The sequence below is a fragment of the Oryctolagus cuniculus genome, chromosome 7, assembly GCF_964237555.1.
Source record: "Oryctolagus cuniculus chromosome 7, mOryCun1.1, whole genome shotgun sequence".
Classification (NCBI taxonomy): Eukaryota; Metazoa; Chordata; class Mammalia; order Lagomorpha; family Leporidae; genus Oryctolagus; species Oryctolagus cuniculus.
Genome location: NC_091438.1, coordinates 149,725,446 through 149,752,129, shown reverse-complemented (window position 1 = coordinate 149,752,129; position 26,684 = coordinate 149,725,446). Strand labels below are relative to the sequence as shown.

General features: G+C 41.8%; 1 protein-coding gene across 42 annotated transcripts in view; it reads right to left on the bottom strand.

Annotated features, from left to right (window-relative positions):
• EIF4G3 (eukaryotic translation initiation factor 4 gamma 3) overlaps positions 1-26,684 on the bottom strand; it is a 378,821-nt gene that overhangs the window by 238,577 nt on the left and 113,560 nt on the right. For 33 of the 42 annotated variants that reach the window (XM_070079133.1, XM_070079138.1, XM_070079134.1 and 30 more), the window contains one exon: positions 4,769-4,897. The exons of 7 other annotated variants lie outside the window; for them this stretch is intronic. In XM_070079133.1, coding sequence (XP_069935234.1) covers positions 4,769-4,897 — 129 coding nt within the window. Of the gene's footprint in view, positions 1-4,768; positions 4,898-23,039; positions 23,202-26,684 lie in introns of those variants that run through there. 2 more of the 42 variants (XM_070079156.1, XM_070079157.1) reach the window with 2 other exon arrangements.

Sequence of the window (26,684 nt, the reverse complement as noted above, 5' to 3'; positions counted from 1 at the left end):
AGAGTTCCAGCTGTTCTACTTCCATTCCAGCTCCCTGCTAATGTGCCTGGGAAGCCAACAGAAGATAACCCAAGTGCTTGGGTCCATGCCATCCAGAAAGGAGGCCTAGATAAAGTTTCAGGCCCCTGGCTTCAGCTTGGCCCAGCCCAGTCAATGCAGCCATTTGGGAAGTAAACTGAGATGAACGACTCTCTCTCTCCCTCTTTCTCTCTGTCACTTGGCTTGTCACTGTGCCTTTCAAATATATAAAATAAATAACTTTCTTCTTCTTCTTTTTTTTTTTTTTTGACAGGCAGAGTTAGACAGTGAGAGAGATACAGAGAGAAAGGTCTTTCTTCCGTTGGTTCACCCCCCAAATGGCCACTACAGCTGGTGTGCTGCGTCGATCCAAAGCCAGGAGCTAGATGCTTCCTCCTGGTCTCCCATGCAGGTGCAGGACCCAAGCACTTGGGCCATCCTCCACTGCCTTCCCGGGCCACAGCAGAGAGCTGGACTGAAAGAGGAGCAACCAGGACAGAATCCGGCGCCCCAACCGAGACTAGAACCTGGGGTACCAGCGCTGCAGGCAGAGGATTAGCCTAGTGATCAGTGGCGCTGGCCTTAAAATAAATACTTTCTTAAAATCCCATCATTGAAAGAACCAGATAGCTACCTGGACAAAAAGATTTCACTCGTACCCATGTTGTGGCATAGCAGGTAAATCCATCACCTGTGATCCTGGCATCCCATATGGGTGCTGGTTCAAGTACCTGCTGCTCCACTTCCAATCCAGCTCCCTGCTAATGTACCTGGGAAAGCAGCAGAGGATCCAAGTGCTTGGATCCCTGTACCCACGCAGGAGACCCAGTGGAAGCTCCTGAGTCCTGGGTTCTGACCCACCCAGCTCCAGCCATTGCAGCCATCTAGGGGGTGAACCAGTGGATAGAAGACTTCTCTGTCTCTCTAACTCTGCCTTTCAAATAAATAAGTAAATCTTTAAAAAAAAAAAAAAAGATTTCATAGGAAGGAAGACTATATCACATCACAGAGGACACATGGCTGAAGAATATTTTGATTTTATCCTCAGTTGATTTGAGTTCAACAGTTTTATACATAAGCATCCAAAAGAAATGATGAAGCCTGGCCCCTTCATACATTATTTCTTTTCATATTGTGAAATAACAAGAGAGAGAACTGCCGTCTGTTGATTTATTCCCCGAATGCTGATATTTAGCCAGGACTGGGCCAGTCCGAAGCCAGTAGCCTAGAACTCAATCTAGGTCTCCTGTGTGGGTGGCAGAAGCCCCAGCAGTTCAATCATCTTCTGCTGCCTACTAGAAGGTATCAGTAGGAGGCCGGATCAAAAGCAGAGTAGCTGGGACTCAAATTGGCACTCAGATATGGGACGTCCATGTCTCAAGTAGCAGTTTAACACAAGGCGCCACAAAGCCAGCCCCAGCCTCTACTTTTTTTTATCCTAATGTCAGAAAGAGGGACAAAACCTTGGAAGACATATCAAACTTTTGGGGACAGTTTCTGAGTTCCACACTAATACGACAGGCAGCTGAAACAGAAGAGTGAGCAGGCGAGGTAACACACACACACACGTACACATGCAATTAGCAAGGAGAGCTAAGTCTGAAAAGTATGAAAATAATAACTGCCACTTATTAAAATTAGCATATTCTAAGGAAGGACATTACAAAATCTTCACTGAGAGTCACTTAAAGGGAACTGGAATTTTAATTCTCCACTACATGAGATGAAGAAACCAAGTTCTAGGGATTTTTTTTCCTTTTAATTTGCATTTTATGCTGAATTTTTATGCTGCTTTTATTCCCAAGCCGTAAATTTTTGTTTCTTTAGTGTCTCTGGGATAACTTTTTCTTCTGTACCACCCCCTCTTCCGGTTTAGAAACAATCTGTTCCTTTTCAGTGACGATCATCTCAGAGTGGCACAGGGAGCTCACGTAAGGGTAATCCAACCATGCGCTCTGTAGGTACAGTGGCACACCTTGGGTGCTTTGTTAACCTGGATATGCTCAATGACCAGAGAATCTACAGCTAAACTTTGAAGCTCAGTATCACTCTACATTTTTAAGCATGTGCAACAGAAACTCAGTACTCTTTCTGCGCCACCAATCCTGAGTCCAACACACTGCTTGGTCTGGGCACACCTAGCAATTCCACCACTGGCACACGTTGTTTCTTTAATGTGACATCTTTCAGATACTTGGTGGCTTTTAGGATATGCCCACCCTTGATGTGTACATATCACTGGACAGTTTCTTGGTGTTCTTAGAGTGAACATGAAGATTTGAACCTCTTGGTTTGCATGACTTTGTGGGGTTTTCTGGGTCAAGTGAGTAACAAACCATTAAAACCAATCACCTAAGGCCACTTTATAGGAAGAGCCAGCGATATAACTTACCTGAACTCATTTAACTGAAAAGCGAGACTCAGCCCTAGAACTTAGGACTATTTGATTCAAAGCCTGTAATCCTTTCTCCTCTATTGTGAAAGCTCTATTTTCAGATCCATAAACTGATTATGATTCATAAACTGTTTCAACTGTTAAACCTAAGGAGACTTGAGTTTCCTACAAAATCTCCAAATTTCCAGTATACGCATTGAGACAAACTTCCTTATCCTATCAACAAATATTAAGATATTGTTAGAAGACAGATGAGTCTAGAAGTCTTCTTCTGACTCAGAATGAGGAATAAAGAAGGGCAGTAAACCAGGTGATTTCCTGGGTTCACTCACAGATTAATCAAAATAGGAGCAAAACAGACCAATCACAAACGACCACAAGATTATCTCTATGCCCCAACCCCAGTATTCAGACACTCTAGTTTCTACAGACAGCTGATAAAATAACACAGGGTGGCAGGGTGGCGTCTGTGGAATGTATCTGCCAGCCCTGATGTGACTGCTTTAGTCAAATCACTACTTGAAGGAGTACGAAATTCCAATGGAAAAACTAAGCTCTTTCCTTTATATGCCAGTTATCAACTGCTTGTCCCTCAGCTCAAAATTCACTGACTGCCTGTAATGTGAAAATGGATCTGGCTCTATAAATATTTTAGTATCTTAGCTGGCAAAAAGCCACAGTGTGTCAGTAGAGGGCACTAGAGATTTTACAGGAGAAAAGGTGTTTGCTTTGTGCTTCCTCTGGGCTTGGCAGCAGCCATCTCCAACACCAGATAGAATCTAGAAAATGTGGCTTCTCCGGTGACCAGCTCCCCAGCTGAGTACAGCTTCATCAGTGCCAGGATTCTGCTGCAGCATACAGCAGCACCCAGAAGTCAACAACTACCTTTCTCAGTTGATCAGGTAAAAGGTTTTTTTTTTAGCCGCTACCTACAGTGTCAGCATCCCATATGGGTGCCAATTCGAATCTCAGCTGTTCCACTTCCAATCCAGCTGTCTGCTATGGCCTGGGAAAGCAGTGGAAGATGGCCCATGTGCTTGGTGCCTTGCACCCACGTGGGAGATCTGGAAGAAACTCCTGGCTCCTGCCTTCATATCAGCTCAGCCTCTGGTAACTTTGGCCATTCGGGGAGGGAACCAGCAGACAGAAGACCTCTCTCTCTCTTTTACTTTCTCTGCTTCTCTGTAACTCTGCCTTTCAAATGATAAATCCATAAATCTTTAAACTATTTATTTGAAAGGCAGAGAGAGAGAGATCTTCCATCCTCTGGCTCAGTCTACAAATGAAACTCTTCCCTCCATTCTGTAGGGGAAAATTCTGAGCAATGCCAGAGGGTAGCTTTCCAGTAAGTTCCTCTAGCATGGCACCATGCATGGCCTTTTGAGAAGCCATACCATGCCCCTCTCTAGACAAGTTCTAGATCTTAGACCAGGGGAAGGGAAATAATCTCTCTCCTAACACTAAGAACCATGAAAAAAGAGGTAAAGATTTGGTATACCTATTTGGGGTTTTGCAGGCAATGTATATCACATTTACTACCTCAGCCAACCTACAAAATGAACCAGGGGACGAGATGTCTGAATAACTATTGCACAAATAAAATAAACTAAAAAAAGATTTTAAATAAATAAAAAAAATCACTAAAGTTTCTAAAGAGCAAAAAATCTACACTTTTCACAGAAGCAGAAAATGACCACAAAAAAGGAATAGAAGACAGTGGCAGATTAAACACTGAAAAGTACATCACTGACTTCTGGGTTTTTAGACTTTATTTATTTATTCATTTAACACTCATTCATTCACTTATTTAAGAGCCACAGAGACAAAGAGCTCTCATCTGCAGATTAATTCCCCAAATGCACACAACTGTTAAATAGTCTGTGACCCAAACCACAAGCCAGAAACTCAATTCAGGTCCCCCAAACAATCAAGGTCTCCCATATGGGTGGAGGAACCATGTCACTCAAGCCATCACTACTGCCTCCTCGGGTCAGCATTAGCAGGCTGCCGGAGTCGGGATCTGGATCCAGGAATCAGATGCAGGAACTCTAGTATGGAATATGGATGCAGACTTCCAAACTACTAGGATCAACACCTGCCTATGGCGTTGTTTTTTTTAATGGACATTAGAATCATACTCTAATTACTGAAACATTAAAAAGGAAAACAAAATAGCACTGAAAGTTAAATGTTTAATGACTCCAAAATGAAATGGATGAAACTGTCAGAAACCACCACTATGAGAAAGGTGTCTATAAAGAATAAAAGATACATTACACTTCAAGTAATGTTTTATGGCATTACCAAAAGTCATTTCACATGGATGTTTCTTTTTATAAAAAATGTTTTTCTTACTTGAGAGAGTCCAGGGGACGATGCATGTCCCGGGGGCGTGGCCGCAAGATTTGGATGCCCCTTGTTTATCTCATGTGCTGAATAAGGGGAAGGGGTTGAGGGTCCCTGCTGTCTTGCAACTTGTGTTACCTGTAAGGAAATTAAAATTCATTTTAATGAATTTGAATTTCTTATGAATTCATATGATTCATAAGCACCATACTAGTAACTCAAGTTTAATAAATAGTTAAATTGATTAGCATATTTTATAAAATTGAATTTTTCTCTTAGAATGTATACTAAAACAAATATCAGACTGAATAAAGGCTTACATTTTCAAAAATGTAAAAATAAAACTTAAGGAGAAAAATGTGAATATTTTTATCAATTTGGTATTTTTTTAAAAACATATTTCTTTGAAAGGCAGAGGCAGAGAGAGAGAGAGAGGCAGACAGATAGAGAAAGAGGGAGAGACAGAGAGGTCTCCTATGCCCTGGTTCACGCCCCAAAAGCTGAGGATGAGCCAGGCCAAAGCCAGGATCCCAGAACTCAAACTCGTTCTTCTACTCGGATGCCAGGGACCCAAGTGTACAAGCCTTGACCTGCTCTATCCCACAGTGCACACTACCAGGAAGCCGAAACAGGAAGCAGAGTAGAGCCTTAAACCCAGGTACTTCCCAAGCACTGACTTAACTATTTTATGAAACATCTGATCCTAATAAAAGATTCTTGAAGAATGAACTCAAAACCAAAAACCTTAAAGGAAAAAAATGCCAAGTGAAAGAAGCCAGAATTGAAGCAACATTTGGTGCCATTTTACCAAAGAAACAGAAAATAGATAAATGATTGCAAGGGGAAAGAGATGACCAAACAAGGGGCACAGAATTTTGGGAGTGATCTAACTTTTCTGTGTGTTGACTATCCTGACAAGTACCTGAATGGTTTGTGTGTCTCAAGACTCAGAATTATACACTAACAAAGAAGAATGTTTTATCTATTATACCTCAGTAAACCTGAATCCAAGAAGAGGTAAAGATACTTAAGAGAAAAATTAATTGTTTTTGTCTTTAAAAAGTACATCTAGGGGCTGGCACTGTGGCTATTTGCAATGCTGGCATCCCTTTATCAGAGCACCAGTTTGAGTCTCAGCTACCCTAATTCTAATTCAGCTCATTGCTAAAGCACCTAGGAAAGAGAAGCAGAAGATAGACCAAGTATTGGGCCCCTGCCACCCACCCAGAGACCTGGGCAGAGTTCCTGCCTCTTGGCTTCGGCCTGACACAGCTGTGGCTGTTGTGGACATTTGGAGAGTAAACCAGCAGATGCAGGATCTCTCTCTCTCTGTCACACTGCTATTCAAACAAAATTATTTTCAAAATGGGAAAAAGTGTATCTAAATATACATGTACAAGAGCACACATAGATTTCTATCTACATATGTCTTTGTGTGTATGTAAGTATAATATGCACACATATATACATACACATGTAAAATTTTTAGATCTATAAGAAAATATATCAAAATCTTAACAAAGTCTTTCTTTTCTTATTTACATTTTCTAATGTGTCAGTCATGAATTCGTACAATAGGAAAAATAATTATTGGCATATGCTTTTATGTAACCAAAAGTTACATCTTTTACCCTTTTGTTAGAAATGTTTCCATAAGCCAGAACTGATATGAAACTACTTCACTCAGAGCTCTACCCAGAGCCCACCAATCAATCCTAGACAAGGAGGAAGAGGAAGAAGAACAACAACTAAGGGTCAACAGTCTGGTGCAGCAGGTTAAGTCACTGTCTGCAACACAGGCACACCACATCAGTGTTGGTTGGCAGTGAGTCCTGCCTGCTCCACTTCTATCTAGCCCTCTGTAAATGCATCTGGAAAAGGCAGCTAAAGATGGTCCTAGTGCTTTGGCTCCTGTCACCCATGTGGGAGACCTGAGCCCAGCAATGGCAGCTTTCTTAGAGTGAACCAGTGTAAGAAGATCTAACTCTGCCTTTCAAATACATTTTTTAAAAATAAATTAAAAAAACAACAAAAACTAGTGGCACTCATCATTCAAATAAATGAACGGCAAAATCCAATAGTGCATATTTTCAGTAACGTAAACTAAAGACATTAAAAATACAAATTTAAGACCTGTTATCAACAGATACCAAAATATCAAATAATCAGGAATCTAAAAATATATATAGTCATGGGGCCAATGCTGTGGCACAGTGGGTAAAGCTTCTGCCTGCAGTGCTGGCATCCCATATGGGCACCAATTTGAGTTCCAGGTGCTCTACTTCTGATCCAGATCTCTGCTATGGTTTGGTAAAGCAATAGAAGATGGCCCAAGTGCTTGGGCCCACATACCCGCATGGGAGACCTGTTAGAAGCTCCTGGCTCCTGGCTTCAGTTCAGCATAGCTCCAGCCATTGCGGTCAATTGGGGAGTGAACCAGCAGATGGAAGAACCCCCTCCCCCTTCCCCTCCCTCCCTCTCCTTCTCTCTGACTCTTTCAAATTAATCAATCTTTTTAGAAAAAGGATATTTTCTAAGAGTTACTCAAATTTTAGTTGAAATTTGGTTATTATTTACAGCAACTTCATTAGCACTGAGCCAGTCATATCTCTGGAGTACAGTTCTGTTATCTTTCTCTTCTCTGTATTGTTTACTCTTTCTCTGGCCAAGACATTTCACCTGCATTATACAATATGAGTATGATACTCAAAAATAAAAATGTAGTGCTTTATGCAGTGTGACACCTCCCACAGGGACTCTTCGAACTGGAGTACAGTGAAGCCTAGAGATGTTTATTTTATGTAGCATTTTGTTTTGGGAAGACTTTGTTAGAAATTCTAGTTTTTACATTGTTTTGATTCAGATTTATGTTCTTTGGACTGCTTTTACCAAGTTTGGTAGTGATCATGCTACTAGATAACCCAGTACAAAATAAACTCTTAGCTACTGATCCAGCTATTTGGGAGAACTGAAGGATGCACACCTCAGGGGTATGCATATTAAGGTACTTTGTCATTGAGGTTGTCTTTAAGGAAACAACGCCCATATGGGATGCCAGCACTGCAGGTGGCAGCTTTACTGGCTATGCCAGAACACCAGCCCTGTACTTGCAGTTTTCAGAAAAACAAATAATCTGATGATTACTAATCTTTATCATGAATACGTTACATAATTCTTTCAGTGTTTGTCAGTTTGCAGAGGTACCATTTCTAAAGTTCTAAAGACCATATATATATTTATATATATACATATAATTTTTTTTAATTACAGACAGAGAAGGAGATGTAGAGAGAGAAGTCTTCCATCCCCTGGTTCACTCCCAAATTGGCCACAATGGCCAGATCTGCGTCAATCCGAAGAGAGATTCTTCCAGGTCTCCCATGGTGGTGCAGGGGCCCAACAACTTGGGCCATCTCCTACTGCTTTCCCAGGCCATTACAGAGATGTATGTATTCAAAAGGTAGAGTTACAGTGAGGCAGAGGCAGAGGCAGAGGCAGAGAGAGGTCTTTCATCCGCTGGCTAACTCCCCAAACGGCTGCAACGGCAGGAGCTGTGCCCATCAAAGCCAGGAACCTGGAGTTTCTTCCCGGTCTCCCATGTGGGTACAGGGGGCCAAGGACTTGGACCATCTTCTACTGCTTTCCCAAGCATATTAGCAGGGAGCTGGATCTGAAGTGAACGGCTGGGACTAGAATTGGCGACCACATGGGATGCCAACAATGCAGGCAAAGGCTTAACCAACTACACCACAGTGCTGTCTCTTGTTCCCTCTTGTTCCAGTATTCTATATCCTTACTGAATGCAGCAACTTTACCCACTATGCCATAGCACCAGCCCCACAAAATATTCTTAAATAATAATTACTGAATCTTCTCTTCTCTGATTGACTTATTCTGTACATGGACCCTGCTATACATTTTCATTAAATTTTCACAGATGCACACTTCAGAGTAGAATAGCAGAGTGACAGAACATGCCTATTTCACTTCTCTCACATGTTGTTCCAATTCAGATATTGTTGTAATCCAACTGCTTGAAAGGCAGTACCCAGAAGTTTCACACAAAGAAATAAAAACTATGTTTTCCTGGTACCTGAAAAATATTACTACGTATCATTATGAAGACAAGGAGCAGAGGTAGAATAGCTGACTATGGCAACTACTTAACCATATACAAAGCTGGACAGACTTCTATTTACTAAATAATATTAATCCTAACATGTGTGTGTACATGCTACACTTAAAAGATACAGCCAGGAAACTTTTTGCTTACAGATACTCCATTTTTGCATTGGCTATAACATGGAAATTCCAGAATTCTCATTCAACTACTGTGGAAATGCAAATTGGTACAATTACTTTGGCCAACAATTTGGCATTAGCTAGTAAACTTGAAAACGGTTATGTCCTATAACTCAGTTGTTCCACTGCTGGATATACACCTGTGAAAAATTAATCAAACTGTACTAGAATACATGTACAGAAACATTCATAGTTATGTTTTTCTGTATAACACCAAACTGAGAGAAAAGACTCAACTGCTCAATAGAATTATCAATGTGTAAATGGTTTCCCACACAGAAACAATAAAAAACTAGAACACAGGGGCCAGTACTGTGGCATATCGGGTAGGGCCATTGCCTGCAGTATTGGCATCCCATATGGGCTGGCTGCTCCACTTTTGATCCAACTCCCTGCTATGGCCGAGGAAAGCAGCAGAAGTTGGGGTCGATATTGTGGTACAGTGGGTTAAGCCTCTGCATGCAATGCCAGCATCCCATATGAACACTGGTTCAAATTCAGGCTGTTCCACTTCTGATCCAGCTCCTTGCTAATGGGCCTGGGAAAGCAGTGAAAGATGGCCCAGGTCTCTGAGCCCCTGCCATCCACATGGGGGACCTGTATGGAACTCCTGGCTCCTGGCTTTGGCTTGGCCCAGCCCCATCTGCTGTGGCCATCTGGAGAATGAACCAGAGATGGAAGATCTCTTTCTTTCTCTCTCTTTCTCTCTCCCCCAACCCTTCCCTCATCAACAAATAAATCATAAATAAAATAAATAATCCTAAAAAAACTTTAAAAATAAATAAATACACAGGAAGGCAGAGTGTAAATACAGCTTCATGGGTATTTAATAACACCAAATACAAAATTTATATATGTACATGTAGACCTGTGACTGGCATCTAGAGACAAAGGCACTGACAGAATATAGATATACTATTAAATATTATACACATACAAAGAACCATTTTTTTAATTAATTTATTTATTTTTTTTTATCTTTTATTTAATGAATATAAATTTCCAAAGTACGTCTCATAGGTTACAATGGCTTTCCCCCCCATACCGTCCCTCCCACCCACCACCCTCCCCTTTCCCCCATTTTTTTAATTTAAAAAGTAAAGTACTCTTTTAATAAGAACATAACAAAACAAAGTTCCAGGACTGTTTTCAAGTAAATTAATTAAAAAAATTTTTTTCTTAAGAGATGGAGACACACACACACATACAAACACAGAGAGCTCCTATCTGCTGGTTCCTACCCAAATGCCCATAACAGCATAGGGAAACAAAATAAAGCCAGGAGGTAGAAACTCAATCTGGATTGCCCACATAAGTGGCAGGAATCCAATTATCTGAACCATCACCGCTCCCTCATAGGCTTTGCATTAGCAGGAAGCTGATGTCAGGAGACAGAGCTTGGATTCAAACCCTACCTTTCTGCTAGGCTAAAGACCGATCCATCAATTAATATTTTTTGGCAACAAATGGTTCATACAAAGGTAAAAAGCATATGGTTTATGTTTGAGAAGTCATCCCCTCCTTTTTTATCTCAAGATAAATTTCCTTAGTGAGATCATCTAAAAAGATTCCAACAGCTGCAACTCCCACATGGAAATAACTAAGTTCAATTTGGGGTAGTCTGGAATGATCCCAAACCTTTTCTTACTTTGCGAAGTTAAATACTCTACACTCCTTGAATAGCAGAATAGATAGTTTTTCTTATTCCTTACTTTTACATATCATCCTGACTCTTTAGATCATCTACTTCCCAAAATCTACAGACTCTGGGAACAAGGCTGGTTTGTCTGCACAACTAGGAGCAGCGCTGCAGCAGCTACGAGGCAGTTTCATTTAGTGTCATGACGTTCCTCAAATCCTCTGACACATTACCACCAATCCCCACTAACCATCGAGAAAAGGGAAACGGCTTTTTCCATAGCTCCACATTTATTAAGCTCAACTATATGACATACCAGATATTCAAGTACGTTTTCGAGTTAAAAAAAAAAAAAAAAAAACACACAATTCCACTCGGTTCAAGTAATACAGTCACCTTTCCTGTCCTCAGGGATCACTTCCAGGACACCCCCAGCCTCCTGAGAGAACACCAGAATGTCTGGATGCTCAAATCCTTTACATAAAATGGTGACGTATTTACATATAAGCTACACATATCCTTCCATATACTTTAAATCATCTCTGAACTATTTGTAATTCCTAATAATATAAAAAGCTACATAGCTGTTACACTGCATTGTTTAGGGAATAAAGACAAGAAAAAATAGTCTATGAAACTATATGAAGATGTGAAAATTTTTTCTAATGTTTTCTACACATGGTTGGCTGAATCCACAGATGCAGAACATGTGGCTATGGAGGGCAGGCTCCTTACTTAAAAATACACATCATGTACTATGCCAACAGTAGTAGGTTCTACTATGGACTCAGCACAGAGTTCAATTGAAAGGATTTCTGATTCTCATGTAGTAACTGGTCAATAGAAACAAGAAAATAATTAGCTGTTTTATCACTTAACATCTGACTGGCTACCAGAGATCAGCAATAATGCCAGCAACACTTAAAAAAAAAATGGAAAAAAAAGAAAATAAGATCAGGAAAATTTCGTCTGGTAATTCAGATTCCTGGAACCATCTAACATCACGACTGGATTCAATTCCTACTCCAACTGCTGACTTCAGCTTCCCATCAATGTAGATGAGGAGTCAGTGGTGTTGGATAAAGTAATTGGGTCCCTGCCACTGATATGGGAGAGCTGGAATACAACCATGGGCTCTGGCCCTGGCCTAGCCCTGACCATTGTGGACAATTATGGCGTAAACCAGCAGATAGGAGCCAATTCTGTCTGTCCCAGAAAGAAAGGAGAATGAGGAAAAGAAAAGGAGGAAGAAAATCTGCCTTCCAAAAAAATGTCAAGGCATAAAAGGTAACAGAGAGTGGATCCTATATTAATCCTTGGGTGCCAGCCAGTGAATGGCTGTAAGCAATTTCTAAAATGGCTCTCAATATTTCTATTCCTGGATAACACAATTGTATAATTCCCTCCCCTTAAGTACTGACTGAGGGGCCAGTGTTGTGGAACAGAGGGGATTAAGCTGACTCCTGCATGGCCAGCATCCCATATTAGAGTGCTGGCTGGAGTCTCAGCTGCTCTATTTCCAATCTAGCTCCCTACTAATGAGCTTGGGAAGAAGAGGAAGATGGCCAAGTATTTAAGTCTCTGCAACCCATGCAGGAGACCAGGATGGACTTCCTGGCCTCTGGCTTTGGTCTGGCCCACTAAGGACAATTGAGTCCATTTGATAGTGAACCAGCAAATGGAAGATCAATGTCTCTCTCTCTCTCAACTCCTCTCCTTCTCTGTTACTCAGCCTTTCAAAAAAAAAAAAAAAAAAAAAAAAAAGAAGGAAGAGGACAGGATGATGATGATGGTAACAACAACACTACTACTACTACTACTACTACTACTACTACTACTACTACTACTACAAATAATAACGGTAGGAGCCACAGAAGTGGAAAGGGGCAGGTGCTTGGCCTGACACAGTTGAGGACACCCTCATTCCATTCAGAGTGCCCGAGTTCCAGTCCCAGCTTCATGCTGATGCATATCCTGGGAGGTGGCAAGTGACGGCTCAATTACTGAGGTCTCTGCCACCACGTGGGAGATCTGGACTGCCTGCTTCAACACAGTTGAAGCCCCAAAAGATGCAGACACTAAGAGAGTGAACCAGCAGATGGGAGTGCTTTTGCAAACATGTTCTTTCGCTCTCCCTCCCTTTCAAATAAATAAATAAGTAAAATTTTAAAGCTTCAAAAAAAGATATTAAGGGCCGGCGCAGTGGTATAGCAGGTAAAGCTGCCACCTACAGTGCCAGCATCCCATATGGGCGCTGGTTTGAATCCCAACTGCTCCACTTCCGATCCAGTTCTCTGCTGTGGCCTGGGAAAGCAGTAGGAATTGGCCCAAGTCCTTGGGCCCTGCAACCGTGTGGGAGACCGGGAAGAAACTCCTGGCTCCTGGCTTCTGGCTTCTGTCAGCACAGCTCCAGCTGTTGCAGCCATTTGGGGAGTGAATATATATATATATATATATATATATCCATATTCCTTATCAGAGGACTCAGCTCTGGGTCCTGACTCAGCTTCTTGCTAATGCAGACCGTGGGAGAAAGGGATGATAGTCCAAGTAACTGCGTTCCTGCCACCCACATGTGCTATCTGATAAAATGCTTGACTTTTCTAACAGGCTTTAATATCTTTTCTCCCACAAATCTTAACACCCAACCCAACTACCAAGAGTCTGATAATAATAATCTAAAGCCATAAATATTATTATACTTCTGTCCTTATTTTGCCTATAAATGTATCTCATAATCTATGAATTAGCCTTTCAAATTCTCTTTCTATGAACAAATCTGAGGTAAATACTTGAAACATGCTCTTACTTTTCTAGATTTTTCTGAAAAATTATGAAAAAATGCTTATTGAACAAAGATTAAAAATGCATACCATGATTCACCTAAAAATTAACAACACAGTCAAAGATTTTCAGGGATTTGTAAAAACTAAAGAAATTAAATATCATTCTATTGAACACTCTGTATCCCATATGGCAATAAAAACCATAGAGCCAACAGCTTACATGTACAATGGACAAACTTGCTAATCCATCATAATCTCTTATCTATAGGATGCCTTTGACAGCCAAATGCACTTTTTTTTTTTTTTTTAAACAGGCAGAGTGGACAGTGAGAGAGAGATGGAGAGAAAGGTCTTCCTTTGCCGTTGGTTCACCCTCCAATGGCCGCCACAGCTGGCGCACCGCACTGATCCGAAGCCAGGAGCCAGGTACTTATCCTGGTCTCCCATGGGGTGCAGGGCCCAAACACTTGGGCCATCCTCCACTGCACTCCCGGGCCACAGCAGAGAGCTGGCCTGGAAGAAGGGCAACCGGGACAGAATCCGGCGCCCCGACCAGGACTAGAACCCGGTGTGCCGGCGCCGCTAGGCGGAGGATTAGCCTAGTGAGCCACGGCGCCGGCCGCCAAATGCACTTTTAAAACATATAAAAGAAATTTTATGAAGTAAAAGTTAAATACTCCAGGTCTACCAAAGTGTACATTGTACATTACAAAATGCCCTCCCTATTCATGTCATCAACTTCATGGCATTAATAAATCGATGCCTTGAAAAATAATGATCTTCATTTCTTTTTCCTTAATTACAACTCCATTTACCACAATGTTAGTTATGAACATTCAATTTCCAAAAAGCTATTATATATTGATCCCCATTAGTTATTTTAAACAAATATGAAACTTGGGGCTGGCGCTGTGGTGTAGCAGGTAAAGCCATTGCCTGCAGTGCCATATGGGCACTGTTTTGAGACCCAACTGTCCCACTTCCGATTCAGCTCTCTGCTATGGTCTGGGAAAGCAGTGGAGGATTACCCAAGTCCTTGGGCCCCTGCACCTACACGGGAGACCTTGAAGAAGCTCCAGGCTCCCTGCTTCAGATCAGCCCAGCTCTGGCCACTGGAACCATTTGTGGAGTGAGCCAGCAGATGAAAGACACTCTCTCTCTCTCTCTCTCTGCGTCTGCCTCTCTGTAACTGTGCCTTTCAAATAAGTAAATAAATCTTTAAAAAACATATGAAACTCTAATAAATGGTCCTGATGGAAATATTCCATAGTTTGAAGAGATATATTTCTGGGGACAGCACTGTGGTGTAGTCTGTTAAACCTTTGCCTGCGGCACCGGCATCCCATATGTGCGCTGGTTCATGTCCCAGCTGTTTCCTCTTCCAATCTAGCTCACTGCTAATGGCCTGGGAAAGAAGTAGAGAATAACCCAAGTCCTTGGGCCCTGCACCCAAGTGGGAGACCCGGAGGAAGCTCCTGCCTCCTGGCTTCGGACAGGCTCAGCTCTAGTCATTGCTGCAATTTGGGGAGTGAACCAGCAGACAGAAGATCTTTGTCCTTCTATTTTTCTTTCTCTCTCTTCCCTTCTGTCTGTAACTCTTCCTCTCAAATAAATAAATAAATCTTAAACAAATAAAATGAGGTATATTTCTAAAGTTCTCTAAGGAACTTGATTATGATTTCTTCTGTCTTCTTTTCTGAGAAATTAAAAATCCATTTACAACTGGCATTAACACAGAGCACCCCCTATAGACTTAACACTAATACATTATTGAAGGAAAAAATCAAGTAAATACATATTAAATGTTTTAATTAGTATGTGATTTAACATTTAATGAGCAAATTTATATTAAATATTAACATGGAATACTAACTTTCATAAATGTGATTTATCAGCAGATATTAAGATGGACAGAAAAGCAGGCTTAGAATTTTCAAGAAGCAGGGTACAACAGACCTTTGACACATAAAAATGCTTTTCAAAACCTATGCCAAGATGGAAAGGTAAGTAAAACCTTTTTTTTTTTTCAAGATTTATTTATTTATTTGAAAGAGTTACAGAGATAGAGGGAAAGGGACAGAGATAGAGCTATTCCATCCACTCGTTCATTCCTCAGACAGCCACAATGGCCAAGGCTGGGCCAGCCAGAGCTGGGAGGCAGGAGCTTCCTTCCGTTGGTTCATCCCCCAAATGGCTGCCACGGCCAACGCTGCGCTGATCTGAAGCCAGGAGCCAGGTGCTTCTTCCTGGTCTCCCACGCGGGTGGCAGGGCCCAAGCACTTGGGCCATCCTCCACTGCACTCGCGGGCCACAGCAGAAAACTGTTTAGGAAAAGGAGCAACCGGGACTAGAACCCGGTACCCATATGGGATGCGGGCACCGCCGCAGGCGGATTAACCAAGTGAGCCAGGGCGCCGTTCCCCTTTCATCATATTTTCAAAGAAGTCCTAATCCCAAAAAGTAGAGTATTGCTTTTAACCTTACTTGTAAGAGTTAAAAAAAAATGAAGCAGCTGGCCACACAGTAAAATAATAATACTTCACAGGAAATATAAAGTCAAATAGACCTGTTTACAAATCACATTAACTTCTCTGAACCCCATCTGAAAGCTGCCATAAGGATTAAACTGTATCACAAATAGAAGCATTTAGCACAGCACATGGAACACAATTATCACTCAATAAATAATAACAATCCAACTTGAGTTTGAATCCAGCCTCTAAAACTTACTAGCTGAATGGCTTTAGGCAAGATACTTCACCTCTAAGAAAGAGGAATGAAATTACCTACTTTATACAGTTGTTGCAAGGATTAAATGAATTAGTAGACGTAAAATGCTTATAACAGCACAAGGTATATAACAAGTGTTACTGATGATAATGAAAAAAAAAAAGTCCTATAAATTCTGTCTGGTTCTTCACATTCAATTCCTCTGCCCAAATTTGGCCAATTTTTATATACATCTTATATGCAAGATTCTCAATCTTCACCTCAAAGGCTTTAATTAGATTGTGTCCATGTATTCCAACATCCAGTAAGAATGTAGCCCAAATTTTATGCCATCTATATTTTATGGCTCTGTTGGGGAGTTCATCTATGTCGCTCCCCCTCTTCGTGGAGGAACGACACAGGACCCTGCGCTGTTCTTTCATCTGCTCGGCCGTCCCCGGGTTTGCTGCTGGTTCTTCCCGGGTTGGCTACTGTCCCTTCCACCTCCATGGAAGGGCAGTTCCTCCTGGCCACATTCCCCACTTCCGCAGGGGAGTGGCACACTGCTGGCCGGCTCTCTCGGGGGCTGCACGGGTGTTCCCTTAGATGTTCCCCTTAGATGTTCCTGGTGCATGCCGTCTCTCTCCTCCTTTATAGTCCTCCTCCGCCAATCCTAACTCGGCTGCCCACACGCCGAGTACGCTGCTCTCCTCCAATCAGGAGCAAGTCCTACAGTTTATTGGTTGAACTGGAGGCAGCTGTGCAGAAGCTGTTTACTTCTCTCCCAGTGCCATATTGTGGGAGAGCAGATGCATAGAATAAGTCTTAATTCCAGTAACTTAGTCTAGTCCGGATTGCTCCCCACAGATCCCCCTTTCTTTTTATTTTTTGGCGTTGATACGCGCCTGTCTTCGGTGTCCCGCAGCACACACTCTGCTCTACTTGCTAGAGTTGCCACAGGTTCTTACACGTTCTATCAATCAGGCAAACCGAATCCGGGTCCTCTCTTCGCCATGTTGTGAGGAGGTTTTTAGGCGCTGATGCGTGCCTGTGTTCGGTGCCCTGCAGTGCATGCTCTGGTCGAGCCGCCTGTTGGTGCTTACCGCCCTAATCAGGCAGACCGAATCCAAGCTTTCTCATTGCCGTATTGTGGGGGAGACTTATTAGTGTTGGTTCGTGCCTATCTTCGGTGACCTGCAGCTCATACTCTGGTCGAGCTGCTTGCTGGTGCTTACTGCCTTAATCAGGCAGACCGAATCCAAGCCTCCTAATTGCTGTATTGTGGGGAGGCCTTACTGATGTTAATTCGTGCCTGTCTTCGGTGACCTGCGGCGCATAAGCTGCTAGCCGCCCGCAGGTGCTCATCGCCTCACTTAATCAGGCAGACCGAATCCAAGCTCTCACATTGCAGTGTTGTGGGGAGGCCTTTCTATTTCTCTACTTCTCTATCTCCGGGCATTCCTATTTCTCCCATTTTACTTCTATCTTCCAGCATTCCTATTTCTCTCATTTTACTTCTAAACTTCTGTTTCTCTTATCCCCGCGGCTTCCCGGCTCCCACCCCGCGGCAGCTTCACGGCTCCGCGCGGCTTCCCGGCGCCTCGCCCCGCCGGCGGGCTCCCGGCTCTGCGCGGCTCGGCTTCGCGCGCACACTCCGCGGTCTCTCACTAGCCCTTTCGCGTCTGAACCACGGCCTCGCGCCAGCCCCGCGTTCCCTATCTATTCACGCCCCATGCTCTCTCTGCACGCGGCGGCTTCCGCGAGTCACACAGCGTAGCTTGCGTCTCCGCCACTAGCATTCAATCCAAGTTCCCCGGGCTAGCCTGGCGAATTCAACCCAGCTTACGTCTCCGCCCCACGGTTTGGCTTCCCGTCCTTTGCTCCCTGGGCTAATCAGACGGATCCCAACCAGGCTTACGTTTCCGCTTCTGGTTTTAACTTTTCGCCCCCTATTCCCGGGCTAACTTGAGAATCCCAAAGTGGCTTTCGTTTCCGCCTCGGCCTGCCCCCCGCGGCTTCAATTTCCCTAACATTTTTCTCTACCCGGTATGTTTCCCCAAGCTTTCCTCCAACAATACTCCTCCCTCATTTCTCCTGGCCTCTCCCCACAGTCCGCATCCGAGTCTGTTCTAGCTTTCACTTTCGCTTTCGACCTTAGAGATTTCTCCCAGCTTCCCCCCGTAGTCCGTATCTGAGTCTGTGCCTAGGCTTTCAATAGCTTCTTTCGGCACCTTTTTCGTCCGGCTTTTCCCTAGGCTATTTGCTAGTCTCTCTCTCCGATATTTTCCCAGTTCTTCCCGTTTCTTCCCTCCTAAGTTTCCTATCCGTCCTAGGTTTCCTATCCGAGTCACGGCACCATTATGTCGCTCCCCCTCTTCGTGGAGGAACGACACTAAGCCCTGCCTCGGCTTCATATCCGAGTCACGGCACCATTATGTCGCTCCCCCTCTTCGTGGAGGAACGACACAGGACCCTGCGCTGTTCTTTCGTCTGCTCGGCCCTCCCCGGGTTTGCTGCTGGTTCTTCCCGGGTTGGCTACGGACCCTTCCACCTCCGTGGAAGGGCGGTTCCCCCTGGCCGCTTTCCCCACTTCCGCAGGGGAGCGGCACACCGCCGGCCGGCTCTCTCGGGGGCTGCACGGGTGTTCCCCTTAGATGTTCCCCTTAGATGTTCCCGGTGCATGCCGTCTCTCTCCTCCTTTATAGTCCTCCTCCGCCAATCCTAACTCGGCTGCCCACACGCCGAGTACGCTGCTCTCCTCCAATCAGGAGCAAGTCCTACAGTTTATTGGTTGAACTGGAGGCAGCTGTGCAGAAGCTGTTTACTTCTCTCCCAGCGCCATATTGTGGGAGAGCAGATGCATAGAATAAGTCTTAATTCCAGTAACTTAGTCTAGTCCGGATTGCTCCCCACAATCTAGACATCTGTCTCTGTTGAACCTGAACCATGATCCACTTCATCAAATATTTTTGCTATTAAGGATCCCTAACATCAATAAAAGGTGCTCTATAAATACATGTACATAGAATATTTGTTCCAATTTATGTATCATTCATGTCTCCTCACTTACCCATATGTACATAAAACAATGTCTAACCATATCATCTGGCAAAGTGAGAACTCTTAAAAACAAAGTCATAGTATCCACCATTGTTTTCACGTATTATCTGCCACAAAACCTTGCATGTAGCTGTCATTTAATAGATGTTTACAGAGTGAAATTCATCTCAATATCCTTCACACCTCGTAGCCTCTCCGCCAATGTCTAGGTCCCAAAAGTACTCTCTAAAAAGCCAGAGCCTCTTTCAGTTGTTTTGTATTCATAATGGTATGGAAATGGGACTTAAAACACTCTTTAGAATATCACAGAAAACAAATCTGTTCTCTACTTAGAAAGAAAGGCAATACAGAAAATGATTGGGTCTAATTAATTGAAATTTTTACCAAAAAAAAAAAATGCAGCAGCATCCAGATTTCATAAATGTTTGATGACATTAGCTATAAGGGCTGTCTAAGAAATACAGGGTGATATTTGTGATGGTTAAGGAGATGTTTTTAAAGTTAAGCTTCCAGAAGAAATAAAAGGTGAACCAAAAATATACTCAATCTTCAGTATTTGATAAATATTTCTGTAAATTTTAACCCACAATGATCTTCAAATACAATATAAGGTTTAGTTGACTACCTTATATTAAAAACTTGGTAAAATAGATACAGACCCAAAATGGAAAGTTGCAAAGCAATTTTTACTGCTAATCCAATATTATTTTTAGGTCTTCAGGGAAACTTAAGGCCATTGTTAAAAATCATTTGCATCTATTGACTGAATCAGGGGAGAATTACTAGCGATCTACAAAATAAATATTACACTGCCACAAAGACTGGGGGAGAGAGGACAATTCTAAAGTTTAACTTTTTTTTTAATTGCTGAGACAACACATCAACATATTTCTTGTTTAAAAGAGAGTAAAAGTAGTAGTGTTCACTTCAGCCCTCAAGTCCCACTCCACTTTTCTTCCTAATGGTAAACAATCTGATATCTATTCTTCAAAAACTATTCTACACATTTACAAATGTTTATTTTAATTTTTTTTATTTGACAGAGTTATAGACAGTGAGAGAGTGAAACAGAGAGAAAGGTCTTCCTTCCGTTGGTTTACCCCTCAAATGGCTGCCATGGCCAGAACTACAGGGATCGGAAACCAGGAGCCAGGTGCTTCCTCCCCAGTCTCCCATGTGGGTGCAAGGGCCCAAGCACCTGGGCCATCCTCCACTGCCTTCCTGGGCCACAGCAGAGAGCTGGACTGGAAGAGAAGCAATCGAGACTAGAACCTGGTGCCCATATGGGATGCCGGTGCCGCAGGTGGGAGATTAACCAAGTGAGCCATGGCACCGACCCCTACAAATGTTTATTTTATATTAAATGCGGTAATTCAATAATAATTACTCTGATGTTTATCTCCTTATTTATCAACATCAGAGATCTTTCCACATAAACACGCATACCTTAATTCATTCTTCTTCAAAATAGTCAAATGGTAGTTCATGGCATAGGTGTAACCACATTCTTTTTTATTTTCTTTATTTGAAAGGCAGAGAGAAAGACTAAAAAAAGCTCATCCATTTCTGGTTCATCTTCCAAACATTCATACTGATGACCAGAACAGGGACAGGTCAAAGCCAGGATCCAGGAACTCAATCCTGGTGTCCTATTTGGCTCCCAGTGATCCATGCATGTGGGCCATCACCTGCTGCCTCTTGTGTATCAGAAGGAAGCTGAAATCAATGCACTCCCATATGGGAGCTTAAAAACTGTAACAAACACCTACTCTGATTTGTTTTAACCTTAATTTTTAAAAGGTTAACTCCTTAATAACAAGAACTCTATCAACCACTGCTATTTTGATAGGCAAAGATGCAGGTACAATGATAAAAGAAAAATCAAATGCTACTGCCTTTTGACTAAGTTTCAGAAATGGCAGTTAACATATATTAGAACTTAACAGATCAAAACTAGAGAGAGCAGTTTTAGACTATTAAAGTTAAAACTGACATTCAATAAAGACACTTGATAGAGCAATAACATTTCATAAATAACTACGGAAGAGTAACAAACCTGCCAGGCAGACACGAGGGATGGGTCCCAGGAAACACTCATTTAGGGTTGAACCCACGGACCCTACTCTCTGCCTGGAGCCCACCAAAAACAGCCCACTTTGTGGTTTAATTCTTTGGTTAAAGTAACCTGATAGAATGGGAGCTCAGTAAAAATAGAAAAGTCTAGATTACAGCCACATGGGCCGAAAGCCTAAAGGTATGCAACTTCCAGATGTCAATCACAAGTGTCAATCATGAGCTTCACAGCCACATCATCAGTCAATATCCTTAAGCTTCAGGGATAAAAACCCCAAATCAGGAAGAAAGGGTGGTGCATTTCCTCTCAACAGGCTCATTTCTCTCTTGGAATGTATTTTAATAAACTTTGCTTTACCTACTTTTGTCTTTCTGAACATTACTTCACCACAAAAAAGAATCAAGGCAAGCCAGCAACCACTGGTCACAGATTAAATCTTTATTGAAGTGTCAAAAATATTATACAACCACCCACCACATCTTTATATAATAGGCAAATTTTCAATACTAGTTAATCAAAGTCATATGAGATACAAAGAAAATATGGGGAAATTCACTTAAGCTTGATTTAGTGTCCAATATACATAATTGATCTAAAAAAAGAAACATGCTAACCTATAAGCCAGAATTTTCCTGACATTCCACAGAAGTTTCCACAAATATTAACTGTATTCACTAACACCACCTGTAAAGCCTGCAATTTGGAATGCGTTTAGAGCTGTTTTCCAAATGCTACTATTCCATTTAAGTCAAACACAAAGAGAAAGAAATTACTTTTTAAAATAAGGTGATAATAATCTACAACTGTAATAGCACCTGGGAAATACAGTTAAAATTATAGTATTTTTTTTTTTGACAGGTAGAGTTATAAAAAGTGAGAGAAAGAGACAGAGAGAAAGGTCTTCCTTCCGTTGGTTCACCCCCAAATGGCTTCTACAGCCGGCACTGCGCCAATCCAAAGCCAGGAACCAGGTGCCTCCTCTTGGTCTCCCATGTGGGTGAATGTGGCCTACCCAAGCCACAGCAGAGAGTTGGACTGGAAGAGGAGCAGGCGGGACTAGAACCGGCACTCATATGGGATGCTGGCCTCACAGGCAGAGGATTAACCAAGTGAGCCACAGTGCCGGCCCCAAAATTATAGTATTTCTACAAAAAAAGCTTCAGATAAAATTACTTAAAATGAATCAATGTGTCTAATAATATAGCAATGGCTAAAAAATATCAAAAATATTAACAATATTTAACACATAGGTTTGATACCACCCATCTTTTATCACCTAATTTTCTAAGTGTTCTCCATGCACACTTACTACTTTATTAAAGTTTACCTTTTTTGTTTAACATAGTTAGACTTACCATTACCTCGCATGAGTTCTTAAAACTTCGCTATTAAAAATGAAAAACATGGGGCCAGTGTTGTGGCACGGCAGTTTAGGTCACCACTTATAAGATGCTCGGCTTCTGCTCCAGCTCCCTGCTTGGGAAAGCAGGAGAAGATGACCCCAAGTCCCTGCCAACCTCATGGGAGACCCAGGTGGAGTTATGGGCTCCTGGCTCTCAGCCTGAACCGCCAAAGCCACTGTGGCCATTTGGAGAGTAAACTAGTGGATGGAAGATAGTGCACTCACTTGCTCTCTTCTGTCTCTTTTGCTCTGCCTTTCAAATATATTAATAAATCTTTGTTTAAAAATAAAAAATACAAGCATTTTACCTGACACCACATTAAATGTCCTCAGATTTAGTTTCAAATAAGCAGATTTCCATCCTACTTTTGAGGGCAGTAAAAGTAGAGAGGCGATGGAGTCAGCAGCTGCAGCTAAATATCTGAAGATCACGTATCAGCTTCAGCAATTCCAAGTGGATCTATTTCATTTGCCTTCATAACGACCTTTGTAGACAAGTACTATTATTATCTGTATTTTATTAATGAGCAAGCACACTGAGATGCAAAGAGGCGAAGACACTTGTCCCACAGTAAAACAGCTGCATGGGGAAGCACCGTTAGAGCTACTCTTAAGATTCTGCTCCCCACGGAACCTGCAAACTCTATTCTATCTAATATAATCAATATCCTGACTGAAATTTTGTCATGTGATTTCTGTACTAAAAACCTTCAACAGCTCCTTCTGTACATCAAAGAAAGTCCAAATGCCTTATACAAATCTTACAAAACTGACATGACCCACACCTTGTCAGCCTCTAGAAATGCACTTTCTAATGCAGTAGCCACATTCAGCTACCTACACTTTAATTAATGGAAATGAAAAAAACTTAGAATTCAGTTCCTCAGAGGCACTAGCCACACCTCAGGTGCTCAGCAGGCTTGTTCCTACTGTGCAGCATGGTGCTGAGCCTCCAATCCAGTCTCAGGAACACGAAGCTGCCATCACCAGAAGGCCTCTCCCCCCAGGAAAGCTTTGAAGCTGCTCTAACACCCCTCTGGAAGGTTCGCACTTCTCCTCCCTGTCTGAAGAGCTGAGTGCTGCTCATGGCTCAGTTATCACCTAAAATGCCATTTTCAGACTCTCCACTCTTATGAAAATAAAAACTACAGTTATAAGCACATTTTTTAAAAAGATCTGTTTATTTTATTTGAAAGGCAGAATTACAGAAAGAGAGGCAAAGACAGAGCTCTTCCACCCACTAGTTCACTCCCCAAATGGTGCTGGCCCCCAAATTTCAATATTTCTTGTGATCACACAAATGTTTTTGTGCCAGCACTTGCACTTTGAATATTCAGCTGCATCCGTTGCCTCCACACAATAAATGCCATTAGCACTCCCAATCTCCACCATTCAGCATAGCCAAATATGCCTCCTGACACTGCCAAAGGTCCCTCAGGAACAAAAACACCTCCAGTTGACCAAGGGAATTCCAAATAATTGGAGAATTGTGAGTTAAACTTTACAGCAATAACCCAACAATAAAATATTCTCCTAGTGTGCATCCTGGGAGGCAGCAGGGATGGCTCAGACCCAACAAAGTTCTCAACACCCAGCACAGGCCTGGCCAAGCCATGGCTGTTAGATGTATTTGGAGGGTGAACCAAATAAATGGAAGATCTCTATCTGCCTTTCAAGCTAAAAAAAATCCAAATTAAAAAAATTAAAAAAAAAAAACTCCTATAAAATTTCCCCATTATTGGGGCCAGTGCTGTGGTGTAACAGGTAAAGCCGCTGCCTACAGTGCCAGCATCCTATATGGGCGCTGGTTCAACTCCCAGATGCTCCACGTCCGATCCAGCTCTCTGTTACGGCCTGGGAAAGCCGTAGAAGATGGCCCAAGTGCTTGGGCCCCTGTGCCCACGTTGGAGACGCGGAAGAAGCTCCTGGTTCCTAACTTCGGATTGGTATAGCTCCAGCTGAGGCAGCCAATTAGGGAGTAAACCAGCTGATAGAAACCCTCTCTCTCTCTCTCTCACTCTCTCTGCCTCTCCTTCTCTCTCTGTGTAACTGACTTTCAAGTAAATAAATAAATCTTAAAAAAAAAAATTCCTCATTATTACAGAACTGAGAAACGGGCACTTAAAGCTTTACTAATTTTGTGAACAAAATGACATGATTATTTTATCAAAATTAAACATCCTTCCACAGTCCTATACCTGCTGCTACTTCTTTTATGAATTATGAAATATCACTTTGGGTCACAGTAGCAAAGTTGTCAAGATACAATGAGAAGGACATCCTCCTGTACTGCTTGCTGCAAATGTGGAAACTATCACACTTTACAATGTCAATGAAGTATTGAAAACTGAAGCAGTTCAAATTGTATACACATATTTTAACTCACTGATGCTGCTTCTGGAATCTTAACCAAATGAAATAATCTTTAATAGAAAAAACTACACATACACATAGACCTTTGAATACATATTACATATGTAAATATGTAAATATCAAAGTTATTAAAACAGCAAATAAAGAAGGTAGAATCTTTAAGCTATTAACACTAGTTTCTAAATTTATCATTTATGTATATTATGGCTCACCTCCTTGGGACGCTACTTAAGCTGTCTGAATTATGATTATGGGTGCTATGTAATAATCATTCACTATACAACTATACACTAAAAAACAACACCTTGGCAGTGGGCATTTGCCCTAGTAGTTACAGACTTCAACAAATAGTTAAGTAGAAAAACCACTGTTACTCAAAAGTACAGACAAGGGCTATAAACAATAATCAAATCTTAAAGTCAATTTTACTTATATACATCACTTTTTTTGTAATCTGCATATTCATTACTACAAATCAAGGAAAACATAAGATATTTGTCTTTTTGGGACTGGCCTATTTCACTAAGCATAATGGTCTCCACTTGCATCCATTTTGTTGCAAAAAATTGTGTATATATACACGATTATCCAGTCATCAATTGGGTTGATTGCATATATTAGCCATTATGAATTGAGTTGCTATAAATATGAGGGTACAGAAAATTCTTTCATATGCTGATTTCATTTCCTTTGGATAAATTCCCAGGGGTGGAATGGCTGAGTCATGTGGTAGATCTATTTTCAGATTTCTGAGGAATATACATACTGTCTTCCATAATGGTTGTATGAGATTACATTCCCATTAACAGCGCTTTAGAGTACCTTCTCCCCCACAACCTCACCAGTATTTATTATTTCTTGATTGCTGGATGATAGCCATTCTAACTGGGGTGAGGTGAAATATTATTGCGGCTTTTTCATTTCCCTGAGAACTAGTGATTCTGAGCATCTTGTCATGTGTCTGTTGGCCATTTTTATATCACCCTTTGAAAAACACCTGTTCATTTGCTTAGCCCATATTACTTACTGGATTGCTTAATTTGCTTTTGTTGAGTTCCTCGAGCTTCTTATTTATTCCGGGTATTAATCCTTTATCAGTTACATAGATGGCAAACACTTTTTCCCATTCTGTTGGTTACCTTGTAGTTGAGTGTTTACTTGCAGCTGAGAAGTTTCTTAGCTCGATGTAATCCATCTGTCTATCTTTGCCCTTACTGTCTGTGCTGCTGGGTCTTATTCAAGAAGTCTTTGCCTATAACCAATGTACTACAGAGTTTCCCCTATGTTTCATTCTAGTAACGTGATGGTTTCAGGTCTTAGATTTAGATCCCTGCTCTATTCTAAGATGATTTTTGTATATAGTGTAAGGCAGGGGTCCTTTTTAATACTTCTGCATGCAAAAATCTGTTTTTCCCAACATCATTTCTGTCCTTTCTCCAGGTGTGATTTTAGCTCATTTGTCAAAAATTAGTTGGTTGTAGATGTGTGGATTAATTTCCAAGGTATCTAGCCTATTCCATTGGTTGATGTGTCTATTCTTGTGCCAGTACCAAGCTGTTTTGATGCAACTGCCCTGTAAT